General features: G+C 40.5%; 1 protein-coding gene across 2 annotated transcripts in view; it reads right to left on the bottom strand.

Annotated features, from left to right (window-relative positions):
• The window catches only part of dtnbp1b (dystrobrevin binding protein 1b), a 61763-nt gene that overhangs the window by 16942 nt on the left and 19433 nt on the right, over positions 1–25388 (bottom strand). Inside the window, exon 1 of one of the 2 annotated variants that reach the window (XM_018697980.2) lies at positions 11677–12131. The exons of the other annotated variant lie outside the window; for it this stretch is intronic. Coding sequence (XP_018553496.1) covers positions 11677–11722 — 46 coding nt within the window. The 5' untranslated portion in view covers positions 11723–12131. Of the gene's footprint in view, positions 1–11676; positions 12132–25388 lie in introns of those variants that run through there. 2 annotated transcript variants of the gene reach the window in all.

Here is a 25388-nt window from a genome sequence, read left to right as displayed (position 1 = left end):
CGTTGTTGTGGTAGAATTTAAGGAAATGCACTGTGATAGTGTTGAGATATTCAGTTACAAGCAAACCAGTCAAGGTAATGTTGTGTTTAATATGGTTCTTGAACTAGTATCTTGATAACTGGTGACAGACAAAGACAGTGAGGGAGACAGAGAGTAGGTTGTTTTATCTGACAGCAACTGACAGTACATTGTCAAACAGAGGGTTCATCCATCAAGGAGGAAGAGAGGAGGAAAGGGGAGGTCTACATGTTCTCAGAGGTCTCCTGGCTCTTCACAAACCTGTCAAACTGCCCACCTTGCACAAAAACGACTTTCTCGTTTGCCAACAAAACGCACTGCCCACGCGAACCCTCTACATGTTCCTTAATGCCATTTAAAGCTGAATATATCTGGCTACACTTGGTGAGGATACTGAACATACCATACACGTTTGTATTGAGAATCCAGTGTAACTAATGTTTGAGGCATGGGTGATAAATGATGTTACCTAATATGTGGAAATTGAATTCTTGGACTAATCAAAATTTTGCAGTTCCAGTCCTGCTTCATTTGCCATTCAAATGCAGCTAAACCCATCCTTTCAAACAGGGATTAAGTATGTCTTAATGAATAATGAAAAATTAAATTTCCCATACTCTTCCCTGTTCTCAGAGATAAACATGGGAGAAAAAGAATCCCCTGGGCTGCCAAATAAATCAGTGTTCCACCAATGGGCTCTAAGCACCTGACAACGAGGAATCGAACTATTACGGAGCTGGATACAATTTATTACCTCTACAAAAGGCCTTAACTGTATGCACATATAGTACAGCTATGTCATGCTGTACAACTGGAAACTGATAAAAAAAAATTACCTTGCTTCCAAAGAAACAATTAAAAATGCTTACATCACCAAAACGTCTGTGAACTGTTAATAGAGGCTAAATGAGGAGGTGAAAGGAGGAGGAGGGAGAAAAAGTGAGAATAAGACGCATTTTCTTACAGGTTAATTGCATGCCTTGAAGGGAGCGTTACTCACACCGATAAGGGTGATGTCTTGTTTAATGATGGGTAACATAGTAATGAGCCTGCGTGAGCCTCTAAATTAAGAAACCTGGCTGATCTGGTCCTCACAACAGGCAAGGAGTTTAAAGTCTCTAAAAGGCCCCAGTGACTCAAATACACAACAAAAACAGTCAGAAAAAGGAAACTAGAAAGCACATATGCCCTCTGGTGATTTTGTACAATCTAACCCAAGCAGCTGGGATATTCTGGACAGGCAAAAGCTCTTCACAATAGATTCTACTTTGGCACTGCAGTTGGGTTAAAATGGTTGGCTTCAAAATGGCGCTTCACATGAAGTGAATGTGATGTGTTCAGAAGAGGGGTCACACAGATGTAGATGCATGCACGTCTATCTTAGACACATACTCACACACATTATGTTTGTTTTTGGGAAATGTTTAGATTTCCAGAACATTTTCATAGGCTTTGATGCATCATGTAGGAATCTCCTCTTTTCTCCTTACCGCAACAAATACAGCCTTACATCAGCAAAACCCGCAGCAGGTCTTCAGTCTCTCATGAATGACCTGTTCACTCTTTCCTTTAATTTTTTATTTTACTGAGCAGAGGAGAGTGAAGAGAGAGCTACAGGAGGCAAAGAAATGCATCTGAGGCTGTGAGACAAACTCGAACTTCCAACACAGTAAAAACTCAGCTCCCTCACTTCTGCACTGACACGATTAGACCAGAAAAGTATACGGTATATTGTATGTGGTAAATGTTAGTATCCCCTATAAGATAAAAAGACATTGAAATTGGCGTAGTTGCTCGTAGCAGAGCACTCTGGGTTTACACAAGCATGGCACAGATAGCTCAAAACAGTACAGTACAGTGACACGTATGCCCATTATGGGATGACAAAAGCAGAAAAATGTAATGAACTCCTTGGGAAAAGCTGTCTCAAGCAGAGCCAGTTTATTTTAATAGCCCTGACAAGATTAAATGTTTCCAGTCTTTAAACATAAGTCTACAGCCAATATAAAGACATTCATTTTATCTTTGTCTTCATCTCTGAAATATTACCAAAGAGGAGGATCTGCAACGCAACGAGTTTTGACTCCACTCTTCCATGAATACCCCATCATCTCAGTTAAGAACATGTGTTTTTACATATGGTACAGTAACCATATCGTGCATAACAGCCCATAACAACGTGTTACCTTTGATCCATCTTTCATCAGTACTCATGTTGGTGCGAGAGCCAGAACGGGTGCGCAAGTATACAGGTCTTTTCATTTAGGGAAGCTGATAAATGATAGATTAGTTTACATGCGAGGCGTCTTGTTGAACTAGGGTAAAAATCTCAAGCAGGTGTTCTGACATATGTCCAACATGGTTGTTGTATTATTCAAAGTTAATTTAATCAGGTAGGTTGATTGGCAACAAATGTATTTTTCAGGAATCACCTGGAATGAGTCAAAAGGCCTCTTGATGGGAATTAATACTCCAATCTGTAGTTACAGTATGGTGTGTTCTCCTGTTTGTTTGTGATATGAGTGAGGGTATGTGAGAATTCTTTAGCTATATTTTAAAGCTTTTACAAGTTGACAGAGGAGACAACAAACAATATGTCAACAGACCACAGATGGATCCAGCCTAGCAGGTTAGAAACTAGAACCTTCTTCCTGTGAGGAGACAGTGCCAACCACTGCACCACCGTGTAATGTATCACTTTTTATTTCTCACTGTAAAATTCTACTCTTTATGCCTACTCTGCTCTCACAGCAGAAACATATGATTTTGTCCCCTCTTGGAACCATACCATCCTCAACTTTTGCCTTTATTTAGCAGCCTCATCTCCTATTTGCACAGCTCGACAACAATAGAGAAGCTTCCAGCTACAGGGGGGCTGGTGGGAATGTGTGTGTATAGGCTTAGGTTAAGAGGCAGCCGAGTGAAATAATGGAGCTATTGTATGAATCTACAAATATGATTCCTTCACATCCCCAAGAGCTGTTCTACTGTCATCCTGAAGTGACCGAGTAAACGGGAGGGAGAGAGTGAGATATTCTGTGAGAGTGTGTGCGTGTCTGTGAGTGAGTGAGGCAGCAGCAAGAATGTGGTTATAACTCTTATTATTCCAAACTTTAGTTCATGACACTATTCCCCTGTTACTGTTCAAATAAACATTACAATACTAACACTGAATAAACACAATAAACATGTCAAGGAAAGGCCAGGAGTTGGTGTAATCGGCATGGATCCATCCACGCTGATGTCTAATGCACAGCGTGTGCCAGAGTAAAATTAAGTATTGTTCCTGAACAGGTGCATCATTTCATGAGACTAGACTATTCTCTTTCAAATAGCTACTTCCATCATCTTTTCCAGGTGGTTCTTAGGAAATGAAAATTTTATGTTACTGAATGCCCTGAACACTTACAATATATCAATACAACAGATCGCCTTCAGGTGAAGTTGACAGGATGTTCACAACATTGTCCATATGGCTAAGATATCCATAGAACCTCCAATACACCAACCAACTTTGTGGTTTTCAGAGACAATCTGGAGATGAAACTGGGTACCTACTTAAATGATCTAAACTAAATATCCATTGTAAATGGAAATACAAACCAAATGTTGCCATAATAAACTCTGCAATATGCTCTGGAGATGAAGTCAAGATGATGTCAAGTAGTGGAGTTGTTACACTGCTCTACAAACTGAGGTTGCCATGGTACAGAGCTCTACTCGGTTTGTATTGCAGAAAACAGTTTGACACGCTACCTTCTGTAAACCTTACTGCAACTTACGTTTCAGTGACATTTTGTTTGCAGATGTCACTGCATCACTACAGACCATGCCAAGTAGGCCCATAAGGAAGAATGTAAGGGTTATGATCCTACACAAAACACTTCTAATTCACTGTACATTTCCAGTTATTGACAATAAGGTTTCATTGTAATGATGTGAACATAAAAGGTGTCATACCAGCTCTGTCAAGCTGATTCTTCCTCTGAAAACTCAACACTTTCAGCTCTCTGAATGAACTATCGGGCAGAGAGCTTGTTCTTCTCATCTGCACTGAAGTCTTCCGCTAAATATTTCAAGGGTGTTTCTGTTAGACCCTGACAGAGATATCAAAAGCTATCAGCAGCATCTCTTTGTTTTGCCAAGCTCCAGTTCTCTTCTCTGTCACTGCACATTTCTCACACATTCTCTTCATCCCTCTTTTGTTGCTCTTCTCCCTCCTTTTCACTCCCTCGTCTATCTGCAGTCATAGTGCGCCCTCCTGTTAGCCCCAGCATGAATTGTTAAAAGCCTAAGCTTGGCCGGGGGAGAGAATGTTACAAAGAGCATTCGCGCAGAGATGAGGCAACATCACACACAAAGTGCACATGCAAGCAAACACAAGCTCTCTCACACACCCACACTCACACACAATATACCAACCCCCTTCCATGCTGCATACTATACTCTCTTCTTTTATATCATCATCTTTCCTTTCTTTCTTTCATTCATCATTTCTCTCTCACTTTCTAGATGTAAAGCCCCAGTACACCCTCAGTACTATATGTCCTGGAGCGGTTACATTATTGGACAGCTGCTACATCATGATCATGTGGTTCAGCACTGTTGACCATATGTATACCTATGCCCTTGTAGCTCCATGTTATGGATATTCTTAGCTCTAAATTAAAAGCAATTTTTTCACAGGCTTTTCACCACAGAATACACAGATTTACAGTTAGACTGTGATTTTTAATATTTATCTTAGCGTCCTTCACATATTGGAGAGGCATTGCAATCTTTTATACAATATTTTAAATATTTCAGTCAGTGTGAGGTAATTTGTGTGTTTTCTTTCCTCCAAGCAGTTTTAGTATCACACTTGATCAGTAGCCCAGTGATAATGCTGTATTGTCAATCCATCTGTTGTTTTGTTGTATCTCACTTCTAGTTGGACCACACACAGTCACCTGGCACACAGTGGGAGAGCCTTCCCTCCCCCACAGCAACCTGTCTCGCTGTCTCTTTTTGTTTTGTGTGATGCACTAACATACACACACACACACACACACACACACACACACACACACACACACACACACACACAGCACTTACAAATCAGTGAAGGCACAATACCATACCTGGCAAAAGAACAAAGAATGGACACAATTCACTGATATCCTCATGTGCATGCCAACATGCAGACACACTGTCAGTGCTTCGCACAGATGTGCATGTGGTCAACCACTTTTTCTTTCTGCTGAGTAAGGTGCACAGAGTCACAGAGACACAGAGAAAACACAAGGAGAGAGGGAGAGAGGAGAGGGAAAAGATGTGTTCTGTGACCCCAGTCCAAATGAGAGGTCCTTGAGGGGTTTATCTGTCTCTGCCTGACCTGAGTAATATACCCTTACATAAGGCAGGAGGCTGGGGGGAGGGGGGTGTTGGAGGACAGAGGGAGAGTGCAGGCAAAGGAAATCCTTGGAAAAGAAGCTATAGATACTTGGAACAGCCAGATACAGGAGCACTGATGACCAGCATGTAGAGGAGCACAGAAAAACTCACTTTACAATGTATGCAGACATACATAAGCATGACACACAAATGCAAAGAAGTGTGTACGTTCAAAAGCATTAATCTCACAGAAACTGACAGTATTAACTCTGTAACAGACTCCTATCTGCCTGAGTCTGTAAATACTGTCTGTTCAACCATGGTACCTAATTAGAGCAAATCTCTGGCTGTCTGACCACACTGTTACTTTTCTCTAGATCCTCTCTTTCTCCATTTCCCAGAGGAGTGGGAGGAGAGGAGAGGAGAGAAAAAAAGCGATAACCCACCTGCTGAGGCACATCACAGAGGGATGGAAAATGCAGTTTCTAAACCATCTGTGACCAGGAAGTGAGACAAAAACACTGATTATATCTGCTTCGATTTTTGACTAGAAGATAGATTCAGCATTTCGATACAGACAGATATGTGTATGAAAACACACAGTGGTCTGTGTTCATCTATGTGTGTGTGCACATGTCTTTGGATTTGTGAGTGTATTTTTTTTTTTGTGTCTTGTGTGCAATATAATTTAAGACAGTCTGTCATCTTGGCCCTCCAGTTTTACATCATCCCCAGGCACATTTGAGGGGGTGTTTGAAATCATCTGACATCTAAAATTCAGATTCATCCCTCTCACTCTTACTTCGCCCATGAAGTAACTGGGGCACACTGTTAAAACAAAACAACTGACATAACTCTGTGTGTGAAATTATATACCAGTCACCATTGTCCCTTTAATTACTATCATTACACTCCTTGTGGATCTGTCCAAGTATTCATTCTTTTGTCATGCCACACAGCTCTGAGTATAATTTCTCAGCATGATGAGCAGCGGGAGCTTATTTGTGGCTGTGATACTGATGAAAAAAGATTCTACAACTTCACCATTATGGTGATTTTAAGTGATGGATGACTGGATGGAAGTAAATCAGCTGATCTTTGGTATGCATATTTTGAACAAAATCTATAGGAATTTCGCTAAGGTGTTTAGAAGCATCAATATTTCTAATAACTGGGCACTATGTTGCTAAGCTTTCTGCACTTACTTAGCATATGTGCAGTTTATAATGATAGGGGATAACACGTTTATCACTCAGAATTCTAAAAAATGTTTCAAACAATGGATACTTGATTTCAGACGATGCAGGCAGGCTTCTCATTTTGAGCCAGAAACCACCAATTTTACATGTTGAAATAACAACTGGCATATTTTCTTAGCTGTAGCTAGCTAGCTAATTAAAGCAAATGTTAGCGCCATGACTTCTCTGCTGCTCGCTGGGTGTTTTTTGTTCTTCACACCATTAAAAACTAGTAAACTCTAGAGACCAGTGTGTATGAAAATCTCAGGAGATCAGCAGTTTCAGAAATACTCAAACCAGCACATCTGGCACTGACAATCATGCCATGGTCAAAGTCACTGAGATCACATTTCTTTCCCAAGCATGATTTTATCCATCGCACTACTGGTATGTGACTGGCTGATTGGATAATCAGATGGATAAGCAGGTGTACAAGTGTGTTCCTAATAAATTGCTCAATGCGTGGATGTTAGAGGTGAAACGATTAGCACACTAATTGTATGTGACAAGGTCCGAGCTTTTTCAGTTTCCACTGTCATTAATTTTTAAGAAGAATGGAGCATCCTGTCCCTTAGCTGGTGGAGACAAGAGACTCTCCATTCCTGCAGTCTGTGATCTCTGTGAAACCTCCGTACCACCACCACAATCGGCACCAATTAGCAGACTCCCAGATAGTGTGCAGGCCTGTCTTACTCTCCTACGTCCTATTATTATTCTTTTTCATTATCTGTAATGTTTTTTTGGTTTGGCTCAGTCTTTTTAATTCCTCCTCTTTACCAATATTCTCATTCCATTATTCTTGAGTCACTCTCATTCGTTGTCTTTTCACCCACTCTCCTTCATCCTCCACCTGTTATCTTTGCCTTTTCTATTTTATCCCTCCTCTGCCGCACCGCTCTCTTCTTCATCTGCTGTCTTTTCTTCACTCTGTCATCCTCTTTCCCCGCTCATTGTTCATCTCATTTCATTTGTGTGCCCTCGTTTACCTCTCTCTCCTCTTTCTTCCACCCAGCCGTCTCCTCTACCTCCCCCTCCCTCTGTATCTCCCCCATTCTTAGTCTATTATCGTTCCTCTTACTCCTTGTGTCTCTTCTCTTCTCTCCTTCTGTGGCACTCTTTGTAAGACGCTGAATCCCCAAAGCGTCTTTGCTGTGAGACTGGTCCTCCTAATCTAACTGCACAAAGATGATTTTGGTGTTAAGAATGCTGGAAAACCCAGGAAGTAGTACAGTTGAATAAACAATATGAGTTTTAAGAGGGGAGACAACACGCTCAGGGTTTGCCAACAACACCTGTTAGGCCAGGTGGACGATGCACTGAATGAAAAGGAAGGACGAGGAAACATACAAGAGAGAGAGAGAGAAAGAGAGAAAAGAAGAAAAGAGGAAAGGACAATAAACAAAGTTGAGTGAGAAATGTGTCATCCATCCCAAAACAATGTTAATTTCTAATTGATGGCTGACATGTCTGTGACCCTGAAGAATAAGTGGGCAAAATAATGGATGATTAGCATTATCACAGTAGCAAACCATATCACTGCAGCGAAACATACTGTCGTTACAATTTATGTACTTCTGTGTGTATGCATGTGTGAGCAATTGTGTGCATATTTGTGCATGAAAAGACTCATTTATGCAGCTGCACGCATGCATCAGTTATGTAACACTGGGAGCATGCTATACAAAGATAAGACTTTCACATGGAGCTGAAATTATAACACTTAAGCCAACGGATGTAATTACATTTTCATGTCATTCACCACAAAAAGAGACAAAAAAGTGGAGTTGGTCAAGGTTAAAATGTGATTATTATGTCTTATGAAAATCACGCCATGCTCTGTCCTTGACTTTATCCTTTGACAGTGCAGATTCTTTCATCTCTTGAACAAAACCCTATCTTTAAAAACAATTAATGCCATCATTCCCGGTCTTAACCTTCTTCAACGGCTTCAAAGGAGGCGTGACCTTCTTGAAAATGAACAGACAAATTAAGATGCATCCGCCTGTGTACATAGTGCCAGTGTTTATATGCTATGTGAGTAATGTTTGAGTACGCTAATTGGCAGGCTAATTGCATTTTAGTTACATGAGATTGAGGTTCATGGAGAAATGTGTGCACGCACAGTTGAAACCATATAAATATGCATATATACACATAACACAGATGGTTTCTCACGTACAGGAGACACTGGTTAAAAAGTCAACACAGGATTCAAACATTTTCACTTGGCAGCAATAGTCACATACAGTAAGTGTTTAAACTGTTCAGCACAAGCAAATATTTGGTTGAACATAAAAAAACTTAAGCACCTTCTGTGCTGCTGCTGGGTAAATGTCACATCTCAGAACTCCTACCTTTTCTATTAATCCAGTACTTGCAATTTGTAATCAGAGTGACTAGACTGAATGCTAATTACCATTGTAAAATGTCAAACACAATTCTCCTGACATATCATCATTACCCTGCCAACATACACATATATGCTATATACTCATATCGTGGTAATGAGTACTTTTAAAACCCATTAAACACTGCTGCCTGAATAGGCCTAAATATTTATACTGCTTTTTATGTAGTGAGTAGAATGGCAAGACCAATAAACCTTCAAATTATCAACAATCCTCTCAGCAAGTTTTTTTTTTTTTTTTTTTTGCTTTATCCCTAAAAACTTTATTTCTTAGAGAAAAAAAGGATTTCTTTTGGCAGAATGAAAAGTTGAGTTTGCCTGTGGCTTTAGCCAGCTACTGTACCATATTTCAATAGTCCAGGCTCCACTCATTAAAGCAGCACAAAAGCCTAATCACATCTGCAGCGCTTTGATTTACATGCAATTAAAGTTTCATGTGAAACCCAGATAAACCAGACAGGAGGAGAGCAGAGGGGAGGGGGGCAGGGGGGCAATAGAGAAAGAGGAAGAGAGGAGAGTAGAGAAGAGAGGGAGGAGGAGTGCTCTGGGATACAGAGGAGAAGGAACAGATGAGACATTGGCAGTGAAGAGGAGAGGATGTGTACAGTAACCAGGCGTAAGAGGAAAGAAAGGTGGGGACAGAGAGAGGAGGTGAGGAGTGGAGAATAGATGGGGAGAGGAGCAGGAAGGAAAGGAGAGGTGAGGCAAGCCATCATTTGGCAGGAGAAGTGATGACACAGCACATCCATCTCAGTGGCAGCTGCCTGCTGTTGCTCCTTTACAGAGGACGCAAACTAACAGGGAGAGCGAGCTCTGCACCAGTATTACACTGTGATAATACCACACTGAGTCAGGCTGCTGGAACAGCGGTTAAAAAATGCTACTGATTGTCTTATCTAAAAATATTACTGCCTTACAAATAAAGGTCTTGAAACACAATGCCATAAATAGTACATAACTGTGCTCTGTTCTTGTCTCAACTGATGTAGTATTATGCAATTACACTACCTTATTTAGAGCAGTAAAATAAGCACAGTAAGCCTTTTATTTGATGTTTTAATGAGTTTATATCATAAATAATCCAAGCTAATCTGGCATTGCTTGGGCATGTTCCTTTTATATTTACTATTCACAACTTATGAAATTGTAATATTAGAAAAATAGCTCAGAATTCAACTAATCTCCATTTTTTGTTTCTTAAAAGCTGTTGTTTAGCTACAACTATTGACTTTCCTCAGATGCTGCATTTGGTTATGTAACATTATGGTTAGTAAATCAGTAATCAGAGCCTGCGGCCACTTGATATTTCCATTTGAAGGCACTGCTCTATAAGAAGGAAATGTGATGGATATATCTTGACAAGGAACAAACTGGTCAAGTACAAAGCAAAGCAGCAAAGAACTAGAGCTAATTGGATGAAATGGGAGTTATACAACAATAAACTAAGCATACAATGATGTGATTATGGAAAAAAAAAACAGCCATAAACACACAATAGACATCTACTGTGGGTGGGTGTGTCAGTGTATAATCATTAACACATCACCCAGACACATAAAAGGTTTCCAGGCGAGTTATATGCAAGGCAGGGCAGTAAATAACATCCTCAAAATAAAAGGGGGGTTGGGGGGAGGGGGGAGCAAGAGGAGGGGGATGGTGCAATAATAATGAAAGCAATAAAAGGAGACCCATTTTCTGAGATGTGATCTGTGCCTCAGTAATGGAAGTCAATGTGTGTGTGAGCGAGAGAATTTCTGTATATATGTTCCCACTGAGCTCTCAGAGGAGTCAAAATGAGTCACATCATCTTATCAATCACCCACTTAGAGTACAGCGATCCTTTGGTCGTGTGAATGTGCATGTATGTGCACTGCTTGAGGCCAGAGCGAAGTCAAACGTTCAAACTGCAGAACAGTCCCACACATTTTCACCCACTGTATAACTGAAAGGCTTCATACTAAAATGTTACAGTCATATTCCATTATCACAACCCTTGCACTGTCCTGCAAAGGGTTGCAAACAGATACACCCACTTAACAAGTTTTTTACTTTCACTCAGTCATTAATCAGTTAAACAGAAACTCAAATAAAGCCTACCATAACCATTTTTCTAATGTTTTTTCCTCTGATTTTCAGCCTGTGTTGTTTGACAGTAGTGACTGACATCAGCATATTATCTGGTCCTCTCCTCTCACTGAAAAGATACAGCTGGCCTGGTTGTCAATCGATGCACAGCACCTTTCCAATAGATCGACAGCTGGAGGCGCTCCAGGGACTATGTAAACACACTCATGCATGCTCCCACACACTCCCACATTACACGCCTCCCCAAGCTCTCTTTCTATCATGTAAATATGTGTATATATACGTTTACTACTATGCTTATCATTTTCCCTCATACAAACTGTAGTTATAAAATCAATTTCTTGGCATCCTCACACACACCAGACTTCACATTCCTACTGCCAATAAAATCTACATGCCCTCCCTTTACCTTGGCCAAGTTCCCTTCAAAATAAAAATCAGAATGGACAAAAAGAAGATTTTTAAAAAAAACCTGTGCCACACAGACACCAGACATAGACACACACACACAGATCACCACTCCCAATCACAAAAGCAGAAAAAAAAGTCACTTACAAGAGTTCCTTTGGCTCCCGTCTGTTGCACCAGGCGAAGTGGACATCCCAGCAGGATGCTTTTGCCCTCACAAAATAACCAAAAGGGAGGGAGGAGGAGAGGCAGACAGCACGACGATAGTACACTGAAAACTCCACCGATCACAACAACACCTGCCCACCACGCATCCTCACACTGTCTCTCACTCTGCACACATGCTCGTCCCTACAAAAGATGCTCCAGAGATTCTCATGCAGATCAACTGACACCACTTACGCACACTCGAATTTTAAGCGTTCTCAAGAACCTAGCACCCAAGAAACACACACATGCACGTGCAGATCGGTTCTGAACCAGTGCGTCTAGCTCTGGTGTGGAGACTGCTGAAGCTGACAGTGGGGAGAGAGAGAGAGAGAGAGAGAGAGAGAGAGAGAGAGAGAGAGAGAGAGAGAGAGGAACGAAGATGAGTGGAGCGTACCACTGGCTGCTGCTGAGCGAGGGAGGAGGGGGACCAGAGGAGAGAAGAGAGGATGAAGAGGGGGTGGGAAAGAGGGTGTGTGCACAGGGAGGAAGGGAAATAAGGAGCACAGATGATTACGAGTTTGTGTGCATGTAGCTGTTTCTATAACAAACAAACACATCTGCATGTGACCTTTGAGCAAATACTAATGCCTCTTAACCCACTCTGTATACTATATACAACTCCTTTGTTTATATGACTCAGTGGCTGAAGTAGAAATCTATTTTCATAAATAGGGATGAGTACCTAATAAAGTGCATACAGAGTAAAGATGACGACAAAACAGCTACTCTCAAAAGGTTAGGTTTCTCTTTGCTGCTTTTACATGCACACACACACGCGCACATGCATGCACAAATCACACAGTCAAAAATTAAACAGGCTTGCGCCCACACCCACTGTCTGCCTCCACTGCCTGAGGGGGGACATAATAATCCTCCTCATTAGCATGATGCTGTGAAGTGCATCACAGTTCCACCTAGCTTTGTCTCCTTCTCTTATGTCCTTCACCAACTCCTCCCTCTCTTTTTTTCCCTCTGAGACGCCCCCTCTTTTCCAATACATGTTAAGTGCAATTGATGGGAAGACACATTTCTTACAAGTAAGGCTTCTGCAGTCATGCTACTACCAGTGATTAGAACAGTGTTATTTCAAAGTATTGTATTAAAAAATAAAGTATAACTGTTTCCTGTATCAGTTTTGTAAATGTTAGAATCAGTGCAGTAGAGAAATATTAAATTGGCCTGAAAATAGGCTTGAACAGGGCATATCTACAATCAAACAACATATGATTAAGAGTAAAAAAAAAAAAGGTCAGTGAGTCATTCTGAAGAGAAATTAAACCCTTGAGCTTAAACAGACACAGACACAAATACACACATAGAAGCACACACTAAATCCACATAATGTCAACCATAGCCTTCATCTTTATGACACATCATAGCCCTCAATGCCTGAGGGGCCATTGTGCGGGGAAAAATAAGATACAAACACCAGCAGGCACAATCAATGGCATTTGGATACAGCTGCACAAGTCACACTGCAGGGAGCTCAACAAAAATATCATAAGCTCCTTAATTAGCTGTGGGTGATTATAACTGCGCCACAGAATGGGCTGTGCTGAGGGGTGAAAAGTGCGCTGGCTGGACTTTAGGGTGAATTCCTGGATCATAACGCACTACAAGAGGACAAATTATTAAACAGACAATTGGCGCCCTTAGTTCAAATAAAAATACTGCAAGAATCTATAGTACTAACACAGGTAAGCATTGCTTAGCAACTACTTTGTTTAACTGCTGTTCAAAAGGTAATTATCATATATTGTATTAAACCCTGAATCCTTGAAAAATGTAAAATAACAATCAAATATCCTGAGACATGACTGTATTTTCACCACTGTACATGACCAACAGTGTTGTAGCTGCATGATATGAATATATGGGATCTGGATTAGAGAAACATTTCAAGGTTTTAACTGAGGATTTCTTACATAGCTCTCACAAAGCCAGCAACTTCTGACCATGACACTTCCACAATCACTGCCTGAAACCGCCAATGAAATGTGAGAGATGGCAGCACACATCCAAGTCCCTTTATCCACAGCACTTCTAACCACTGACTAATGATAAAGCCTTGGTCTGACAAGTGTGAACCGGTACATAACCGTGATCATCCAGTGAGGAAGTGGGTGGCAAATGTGATTCATCAGCCACGGGATGGGACCTCGAGGCACTTTTCTGAGTCTAAAAAACAGATTAGATTTCATCGAACATTTGTTTGTCATCAAAATACAGCACTTGGTGAGAAATGTGATAACTGCAATCATTGGGAGGAATAAAAGAAGACATTTTTAGATGAGACAGCAGAGATGCAGTGTGCTTACATTAGAGAAAGAGTTTTAAGTGGTGTCTGACAATTATGAGGGGAGAGAGAAGCTAATTTCCCAGGAGAGTAACCTTTCATATTTTCTTGCCAAGTGGTTTGAGATTGATAGTAGCGGATAGGAATAGCATCTGTATCTTTTTCCATATCTCACCGTTTACACTGCAGCTAGGCAGGGGGAGGGAGCACCTGTTCTGATGTTTTACTAAAATATCCAAAACAACCAAAACAAAAATAACCAAACGAATCAAAATGGCTCAGTTGCTCTGATAGGTACAAACATTCCTAAACCACATTTCACATTTTTACTTTCATCTGAAAATGTAAAGAGGCTTTATATTGGCAACTAGATGACAACTATTCGTGTTGTGAAAATGTGTGGGTGTACAGAGAATATGCATGGTAGATCTGATTTTACTAAATTGTGAATACAGCGCAAAGAGCTATGAAATTAACCACAAATGTGACTAATGTAACCAAATGTTAAATCGCTATGCTCCCATGTTAATAGTTGTGCTTTCTGTGCATCTGTCTGCACATTTTAAGTATGGCAAATGTCTCTCTCCTCCTGCCTCTATAATTACTGCAGAATATCACTGAGTGATCACAGAATATACTGTAGAGTACAGTAAATTGTTCTTGTATTTCTTACTATTGGTGAACCAAACGGAAAGCTATACAAAATTATAAATAATAAAAGTAGAATCAGAGTCCTAAATATTGTACAGGATTAGAGGCTTCTGATAGCAATGTTTTAGTCTGATGAGATTTTACGGCAGTGCATGCCTATAGACACATACACACACACACACACACACACACACAGAGCAATCCCTAAACAGGAAGGCAATTAAACTTTTTCTCCTCCTTTTCTACCTCTTTCTGTGCAACCTTCCTTTATGCTAATACACATCGACAACACTTCATCATTTCAGCTTTTTCACTTTTCTGACTTCCTGTGCAATCACAGCCTTTGTTAAGCACGTTTTCCATTTGACACTTAACCAGCCATTACTGAAGCTTACAAACACACAGAGGCCTCAATTGATAAAAACTGCCAAGAGTACTGAGAGAACTGACAGATGAGAATGAGAACAAAGACACAAAAATACAGTTGCCCTGGAAACTGACATCCTGCAATCCAGTTTTATGTAATCCATGCAGAGAAATGCCAAATTCTCTAGGCCATCCATAAACTTTTCAACTCTTTCGTCCAAAAGCCTAAAAAAGTTGGGAGAGGAACAGTGCTGTTCTTTTTTTGCTACATTATTGATGTCACATAATTGCCTGGGGAGCTGGCCTAATCTACTCACTCAATAGGAAACAAAACATCCATAATAAGAACAATATTCATCCCTCCAAATACTTTACCCATTTAAGCATAGCTGCAAAAATGTGCTATTAATCAGTGTTTATTGGTTCCATTCATACTTCAATTATGAGTCTGATGCTAATCAAATTCAATCTCATCTCAACACCTGCACTTGGTACTGATCATGGGTTGTATTCACAAGATATGTTACCTTACCACTAGGAGTCCTTCTAAATGGTGCTTGAAGTCCTGAGCTAAGAGTTTCCTCATTGGGCCTTTTCACAAAAGACTTTGCTAAGAGAAGGAACAGGGCTGCTCCTGTTGCTATGGGTGACAAATGACTACAGTATGTATGTCTACAGTGACAGGTGGCCGATGTCAGTGACTGTGAAACAAAATTAATCAATACGAATGGGAGAGACAGATTCAGTGGCCTGGATAGGGATAGAGAGATTTGATGGGGTAACTCTATGACCAAAAACGGACATACCTCTTACTTTTAGGAAATTCTGTTAACTAACTAATCTAGTTCAAATGTTTTGTTAGTACAGTCTCACACCATGCTGTACACAACTTTAACCTAAATATGATCCCCCCCTTCATCAACTACCACTCAGGTGCGTAACCATCCATAATTGTTCCTTTGGATGTACTGGACCTGGTCAACATGATGTTCCCTGTTTGGGTAGCTGTCCTCACTTTTTGTCACAGCAATTTGGGAGGCCTTTTGTGTGAAGGCACCACTTTTGTACACTGAGAGGAGCAGCTTGTTATGGTTCAAGTACCTGGTGCCTCCCCCAGGTGTTTCCTTTTCAGAGTGTTCTTGGTATGACTGAAGTTGAAGAGACCCCAGAGTGGAGTGGAGCTGGAGAGATTACATCCCCAGCAGGCCTGAGAATGCCAGAAGGAGATGGGGGATATCACTATGGACGGGTACAACTAAGCTGCTTGGCTTGATTTGACCATGACCCTGGGTACGTGACTTGAAATTGGATTGTGGATTGTAGTAAGGTACTTTTTTGGATGGACACAGCATGACAATCTGATGGATTCCATACAGCCCCATAATGATATATTACATTTACAGTACCTATACTCTAACTAACCTGTTAGCTTTAGTTTTTGTGTTGTGTTTATGTAGTTGAAATGAATTTTATACTGTTAAGTGTTCCAAGTACTAAAATATAGATAGATATATAGAGATTTAATTTAGTTACAAAATGTAGCTGCACAAACAAGTAGTAAGTTATCAGTATTATTATTATTAATATCTTCAGAAATTTTGGATAAACATGTCCTATGATACTGGTGGCCTCATGTGACAACCACACCCAGGGGTTTGTCACAACAACTGTGTTTTCTGTGACCTCTGCAAAATCTTTTCCCTAGTATTGTCTCGCAGCTCATTAATAATTGGGCTTTGCAGCTGCTTGTGTGGGTGGTTTTGGAAACAGCCTGAAAAAAAGGGTCATAATTACAGGAGGAATGCATCAGATATTTCAGGCTAGCAATTGTGGGTATCTTTGTACCATCTAAATGTACTGAAAAGCAGAGCAAATAAATTGCTAAAATACTTGAAGTCTGCCCAACATTGATTGCCAATAGAATGTAGGGGATGTTTACTGATTGGGGGTATGTAAGTCATGTTAAAAACAGAAAACATGTCATACACCATAGAGTCACATTCTGGTGCCAAATATGTCATTTTGTGTGGTTCCCCCTTGGGCCAGTGACTGGGTGCTGTAATGAAATGCATACTTGTAGTTTCATTAGTTTAATCAAAATTGGATCAATGGTGTGTGAGATGGTGTATTGTGAGATGAGTGAATTACCAGTGCAGTGCATCCCTTTGGCACAGTCACTAATTTCTGAACATATGAGAATAAAGTTTGGCCAAGGTCCATTCAGTTGCATCAGATATTGTGTACACAGTGTTGTGCCAGATGAAATTACTGCAGGAAAAAACAAAAAGCAAAAGTGGGAGAAATGAGGTCTGAACCTCTCCCATCCTTAAAGCAAGGATCCATGATAAATTGTCAGTGTTCCATCTAACCCCTAGGCCATGGGGGAGGAAGATTTCCTTAGCCTCGCTGATATTCCTCCAGATTTCGAGATGAAAAGAGGAGACAAAGACAGGAGAGGAGCCAAGAGTTGACATCCTCTGAGAACACCTACCACGAGGGATCGTCATCACAGGAGCTAGACTGAGATGCATCACCTCTGCCCTGACAGGCTCCAGCGATCTGTGATCCAGATACAGACCTCAACCTCCAGGTGCAATCTCGTCACCTCACTCTGCCGAGAGGAAATGCACCAGCTATGAGAAGACTCGGTCTCTTTGTCTGCAATAAAACAGGTCAGAGACTTTTTGGCATCTTAATCTTAAAGTAGGACACCCAAGCCTGTCATGAGAGGTTACCGTGCCTGGTGACCCTGTGTTGGGCCAGCCAGGGACATTTAACCATCCTTGCGCCTGTGACCCAAGTGCGACTGACCTTTAGCCAGCAGTCCAAAGGCCAAAGGCTTCAGTATGCCCTCCAAGCATGGGGAGGCAAAGCAGGACCTCCTAGGGGGATACAAGATCAGTCAGATCCAGTCAGATTAACAAAAAAAAAATAAATGAACTGACAAGAGGAGGGCCATTGTCAGCTTTGTGGTGTATGCCCCGCTGTCAAAGTTGCTCACCCCATGTGGTAACACATTATTCTTCAGCAGTCTCTTTTCTCTTGTTCCTGCCTCTCACCAATGTGTGCAAACCAACTTTTATGCTGGAGTGTTTCTAAATGTCTTTGCTGCAATCTGATGAAGGCCAACTCGCACAAAGGTGGGAAGTTGTTGCCAGGCAACTCTGCACCTCAGGCAGTTCTCTTTATTTTCTCTTTTCCCTTGTTGGATCACATTTTCTTTGACATCACCACATATTAAGAGCAGTTTTATGCTGGTTCATGGTCCCAGAGTATTATATTGCCAGTGAAGTCAAACATTAAAAAGACAGAGGGTTTACAGGGGAGAAGCCTGGAAGGTTGGCAAGGACTGCTGGGACTGGATCTAGGGAAAAGTGGGTGGAACAAGGGACTGGGGAGAGATAAGAGAGGAGACAGACCTATGAATGACAGAAGGAAAAGTCAAGGAGAGAACCTTGACGGACTCTTTAAAAAGCAAATAAAACAGAGATCTAAGAAATACATTACCATTCAGATCATATTTGGTTTACAAAATATCACTATTCCATTCAAATAGTATTGCATATGAACACAAAATTTATGTCTAAAAACAGTGATACAAGGTCATACTAGATTTAATTTAACAAATTCTGACCCCTTTCCTGGGTGTGACTATGAGGGTAATTAGCTTGTTTCTACTTTGTGAATGCTAAAACCAATTCTATCTACATTTTCCTTCTGAGCTCTGCTTTTGTGACACAACACAAGCCTCCTCTCCCCTACTCTGAGAGTTCTTTGTTCTTCACTTGTCATGTCAACATGTCAACATTTTAGCGTCATCATCTGTCATCATCTTGTCTGGCATCTCTCATGTCAACAAGTCTCATCTTGGGGTGGATATGAGCTAGAGGCTAGGGTGACACTTTGTACAACACCTGTAGCTGTTTCTGCCACAGTTCAGTCAAAAACAGGAGAACAGCTAGAAAACTGTGAGCAAACGAGGAAATGATGTAGACAAACACCTCTATGCCATTTGATGTAGATGGAAAAATCTACTGACAGGAAGTACACACATCCTCCCAAGACCCAAAGTAAACTCCACAGATATAGTGGCAAGGCATACAGGCATAGGAGTAAAAAAAAAAAAACTCTTAAACATGCAAACACACTGGTTTTTCTTATTCTTATGTAACCACACTGGCTGACTAAGAGCATGTTCGTATTTAGAGCAATGGCCTGCAGGAGCAAATGCTGGAAAAGAAATACAACACACGCTGTGAACACACATTCACATATACACAAGCATGCGGACATGAACTGACTCACGCACACACACACACAAACACACTTTTCAAAGTTGTCACAGGCACAGTGAGCATGTCTGGACTTCACCCGTGGGGCCATCTGTTCTTGCACTGGCCAATTCAAGGAGACACAAACTCAGGAATCATTAAGGATGCAATATGGCCCCCATGTTAATCACCAGCCTTCGTCATTTCCATTGAAAATGAGCCACTGGGTGACGGGGAAGTGGGGACAGTTTGTCATTCACAATCTGTTCAAAAGAGCAACATTTTATAGACCATTTTGAGAACAGTGGGATAGACTGTGAAGACTGTTAGTAGGCTTTTACAGTTTTTTTGTCCATTAATAAATTAGAAAAGCTAAAATCTGTGATAATCATTTGGTCCTTATTCCAAGTACTACTGATCGCCTAAAATTTTGATTGATGGATCTGTGCTCATTCCAATAACATTAGCACTGTACATCTGAAAAAGAGGATATAGTAAAAGATTAAAATGAATTCTATTATCTTATAAAAACATGATATGTACAAGTGTCTTCTTGGCCTCATGGTTTATGAAGAGAATAGATTGGGATTAAAGTTTAAGTTTTTCAGATTAGTTGCTCCCACTCAACACCTCCCTACACAAGCCTGCTGCAGTGTCCCTGCAAAACCACATCCTGAACCCAATCCTATGCTTCCAATTTCTTCCTCTCATGTTTTTAAAGTACAGTGACCCCATCGCTCTCTTCTGTTACCTGACACAACCGCTACAGGCGATGACTGACCTGTGCTACTACCCTTGTTATCCCTTTGAATTTTCCCCATTTCATGCCACAGGGAGCTTTTTTGATAGACTACATTAGACTTTAAAATGCCAGCCTTTCATATTTGGCTGGATTTTCTTTCCCCCTCATGTCCCTTCCCTTTAAAAGTGTCCCAGGAGATGACATGGTTAATGGCTCCTCCCTATGTAAAGACTCTTCTTTACTAATGTTAGGTGGCATAGTGCTATCACCACCGGGATAATAATAATCTATTTTTACTAACATACAATATACAAATTTGATCAAATCAGAGTGAAACCAGCTCAGTTATCATGGACCCTGGCAGTATATGTAATGCAGGTGTGGCAATATGAGTGTCGTACTTACGTGTAACATTTTTTACGGTTATCAAAATCAATTTGATTCGGAAATAAAAAGTCTGTTTAATTTTCTCTCTCAACAGAGTCATGCAGAACCAATGAATATATCATATCATATCAAAACTGTCCTGATAGCTCAGCTTAGAAAGGTGACTTTCAACACAGGGCTTCAATTTAGACCAGTCCCTTATCTGAAAGTGATTAAAGTAAGGCAGCTCACAACACAGAATGCTATCTGTAGTTTACCCCTACTTTATGTCAAGTGCACACAGAAAACAGTGATAAATGTGACTCTATAATGTGAGAAAATGATAATATCTAATGTAAAATACATGAGCTGTGTTCCCTTCTTTGTCCTGACTGCTGATAAAAATCTGAATAGGCAAATTAAATCAGTCCAAATATCACAATCCAAACAATGGTGTGCGATACCTCTTTAAAACAGGTCCCTTGCCTCTTCAAGAGAGAACGAGACAAGAAAAAAGTGATTTTGTAATTACTGTCATTGCACAGCTCACTGCTCTGTATGATAATGAGCCCTCGAGGTCTACCACAAAGTTTAAGGTTTTCACTGAAAAATAAAATGTGGGAATCATTTCACTTAATTACTCTGCTTTTTCAACCTGATGCTTTTGTGCTGCTACCCAAACAATATTCTGACCTCGAGCACACATCTACTAGAAACCTGGTTCGCTCAGTCTGTTAATAAGTGATTTATTTCTCCTCCTCCCGCCTTTAAATTGGTGTCTGACTCACACAGTCACTGAAAGTGTTTGATTAGAAGTGAATGTCATCAGCTCTTGTACAGAAGCCCTGGATTAATGACACTGATTTGGTAGGCAAAGTGTTGTATTTTGCCTTTCCTATCAGGTTTAATACTATTACAGTGGGCCACAATGCAACAAAGAAGAGGCTGTGTGGAACGGAAAAGTCTCATGCTGGGGAATTGATGGCACAGGCCTGTTTAGCCCTGAGATCTGAATAACTGGAGCAGGTATTTTCCTCACTGGAGGACCTCACTGTGTTGGGTACAAAGAGCATATATGGGAACGTACGGTGTAACAGCACAGTGTGAAAATAAACATAGAGACTTGAAGCTAGCTCAAGACAGATAATCCATCACATGTCCACTTTCATTATTGTTAGAGGTTACATAATCATTGTGCAGTGCAGAGCAGTCAAATCAGACAGGAGTATAGCTGCATGACTATAATGATAGGTTTACTTTTAACAGAAACAAAAGTAGATATCTGTTTGCTAGCACGTTAAGTTCATGCAAGTTGATTTTCAAAATACCAATGAAATTAATGTAATCCCTTTGCTGCACAGTTAATCAGTAATCAATCTGATATACTGTGAAGAAAAAATGTCAGTCTTTTTCAAGCATGCGCAATTTAAAACAGGGTGAATCAGCTTAAAGGAAGTTACATGTTACCAGGCTGATCACTGTTGACACTTTTTGTCACAGGATAGCCCCATCTAGTGTAAGAAAAACAAAATATTTCAACATTAATGAAGGGTAAGGTGCTGCTCTGACCAGGCCTCAAGGATTTTTAAATAAACTATAACATCCAGATTATATAAGCAGATATGATCTGAAATAAATTCTGGCCTAAAATGTAGTATTTCATGCCAAAATACTGTGTATAAGAAAAAATGTCATACTGATTAACATATGGATAACATATAAACTGGATCATTTAAAATGCTATTTTAATGCTTTTAAGAAATCACAAATGCTACATAATGAGCACAAAATTACATTTTTCCAACAGTTCAACAGTACCAAAACATAGAGAGCAGATGATGACAGCACTGTCACTCAGGCAAAGTTGCCAGAAGCTCAGTCAAAAAAGGAGGATTAGATAATGACTGGCTTTCTGGCTTCAAAGCAACTTCTCTGTATTGTGGGCACAGCTGTTCATCCGTTACAGACACATACAGAGTATGTCTGTCCTTCCAGAGAGCATGAGTAGGACTACACGACACATCTACCGTAAGATTCAGATATTCTCCCCCTGACAAGACTCAGTGTTATGTAACATTACTTATATCAGAAATGTAGCAGTAGGTTCAGCTATCTTCTGTTTAATATTCAAAGGAATTTGAATAGTTTTGAAGAACAGTGCAATCCAATGCAGGATTTCAGAAGTCTTGTGAGGACACCAACATTTCATATTTTGAGAACGGACAGTGCAAGATTCAGGGATCACAGCATACAGTGCAGGCCTATTGATGCACAGTGAAGTCAGTGGATGTAAGCATACATTAACTCCTAGCCTGAAACCACATGTTTCTTTTTCTGAACTGAGAGATGACATTGAGTTCAGTCCAGACTCATCTGCCTCTCCACTTGGGTTCCTAAACTTGACAGAAGCACATGTCAAATGTATGACGTTGTTTATGTGCGTGGCATGTGGTGAGACAGCCAGAAAAACGTTGGTTAAACAAACTGCCCACATCAAAAAGCTGCATGGCCCCACCACACACACTGACAGTTGGACTTCATTTCCTCTGGATGCTTTGATAGTCATTCCAATTTGATTCAAGGATAGCAAAATGTCCAGTGTTTTTTTTTAACTGTATGCTGATCAAATATGATGAGGTTAAAAGTAAGAAATAGAAAGCGGTAGGATACATAGGGATGTAATTAAACAGGTACGGACTGGTAAATTCAGCAGCCTGTTAAATTTCACCTCTGAAAGTTACTAAAATATCGTCAATGTTTACATGAGTGAGAAATACATTTTCTTGCAGGTGCTCTCTAGCAAAGGCCATTAACCCCTAAACTCCCTCAACAGCAATCAACAGGAGAAAGCTGCCAATTGAGAATAAGTCTAACTGTAAGTATGAAGCTGAATGGTATTGACAAAGAACAAATGTTTAGTCAACCTGGCAAAAAAAGAAAGTAACTCTCAATCCATTTCACAAGGATAAATGTGAGAACACAGATGAGAAAGTTAAAATGCAACCAGAAAAAAGGAACAGCGAATGCGAACCCCCCCCCCCAAAAAAAATAGGATGTTGGAGGCATGGAATCAGATCCCCAGATTCTTGTCTATGGCTTACTGAAGCATTACATCCACAGACAGCATATTCCCCACTCACTCTGCCTATTGCTGCAGAAAGCTCACAGGGAAGTCAACTCTCTCCTATTACCATCCCCAAAGACCGTGTGCAAAGAGGCTGTATAAAGATTCACTCACTCAGATGGGATAAAGTCAGTGTTCAAAGCAGGAGAGATTAGGAAACCGAGTGTGTCTGTGTGTGTGCCTTTGAGCAGATGTGTGTCTGTGCATGCTCTCATATAAGATGGGAGAGAACGTGTTATTCAACACCCTCCAGCAGCGTGTACGGCTGATATGACGGAGCAAAAAAGAAAATGTGAGAAAAGTGAGAGGGAAAATCGTCCCTCAGGGCTCTCCATGTGAGCAGACTCCATCTTTTCTTTAGCCAGAGAGGGTCTGTCACAGTGTATTCCACTGAGACTGTCCTGCCACAGCCTGAATCAAAACCCCCGTGTGTCCGTCCCACAGGGTATCACACAGAATGCAACACATACAAACTCCCTACACACATATATGCTAATGTGCACATTGAGTCTGAAAGAAACAAGGGAAGGTAGAAGGAAGAGGGAGTTTGGGACTGTATAACCACACATTGCATGACTGTTGCCCATTTGTACTGTGATGTACAGGTAAGGATGGATGGAAATCAATGGTAGGGGTTATAGGGATACATTTTTACAGTGATATTAGACATTTCCTTACTACTTAAACCCAGTGGGATCTTCCAGCAGTAGAAGAGAGTTTATTCAATCCATAATTCACCAGTCATACTTGAGAGATATATTCTAATATGACATTTTAATTGGTGCAGTGTCAGTATTGGACGTAATGACAGAAAGTTATATTTTTGCAGGGAAAATGCAGCTTGATTATATTGTCGTATTTTAATTTAGTCTAATATTCCGTGTCAAGCTTGATTCCTGAGTCATCACTCATCTCCTTAATTAAGCTCTCAGTTTCCCTGTCTTTACCAAACTAAGTAAATAATATTTAGACTGGATTTCTGTCGGAGTCTGAAAAGATGATTAAGCTGCATTTAAAGTTTCAGCTTTTCAGCAAGTTTGAGGAACTGAGTTTAATTTAGAAAGACAGACCTTATACTTATTTTTTTTCAATTGCATCAACTGCACAAAGGGAAAATAAAACAAGGCCGCACTGATGTGAACATTATTTGTGACACTGTCTTTATAAACTAGGACTTGAGGCCAAAGTGGTAACTTTCAATTTTCTAGGTGCCTTTAAAAGTAGTTCTAAACTTGGGGCCGACTAAAACCAGAGCAAGTCTTAGTGAGAAATGAGACTGTGTTGCGTCACTAGATTTAGATAGATCAATGTCTCCATCTAGTGGTTGTTGTAGTAGGAGGGTGTTTTTGTCTGTGAGGTTTTAGCAGTGAAGGTGTAACAAGTTCAAAGAATCTAGAAAAACTATTTGTTTGAGTAGACTTAGTGTCTATCTCATCTAAATGAGACCATATTGTCCAAATGTATAAATACATTTTAAAAATAGGACACCATAACCCCCTGATATGTACTGAGCTATTATGATAGATGGAGGCAGCAGCTCCACCGTCTGTAGCTTGCTGTGCGTGTTACAGGTTTATTGTCAGAAGAAGTCAAAGCTGCTATGTGAACTTTAAACACACTTTTTAAAGCTGATTTGGACCCATACAATGTGCTTCCCTTCATCCTGTAGTGACTCGTTGGCAACTAGACAGGAGTCTTACATCTCACCTTTAACACTTCAGTGTAGCCTGAACATCATTTCCAAATATATCCAGCCTCAGCATGAAGACATACCAACCTACACATCATACTTCTCCCCCTCAACACAAGCAGAACTTCAGTGATGTTATAACA

Source organism: Lates calcarifer, linkage group LG3 (genome assembly GCF_001640805.2).
Source record: "Lates calcarifer isolate ASB-BC8 linkage group LG3, TLL_Latcal_v3, whole genome shotgun sequence".
In the NCBI taxonomy this organism is placed as follows: domain Eukaryota; kingdom Metazoa; phylum Chordata; class Actinopteri; family Centropomidae; genus Lates; species Lates calcarifer.
The sequence above is the reverse complement of the archived record's forward strand: the minus strand, read 5'-3'. Positions and strand labels throughout refer to the sequence as shown.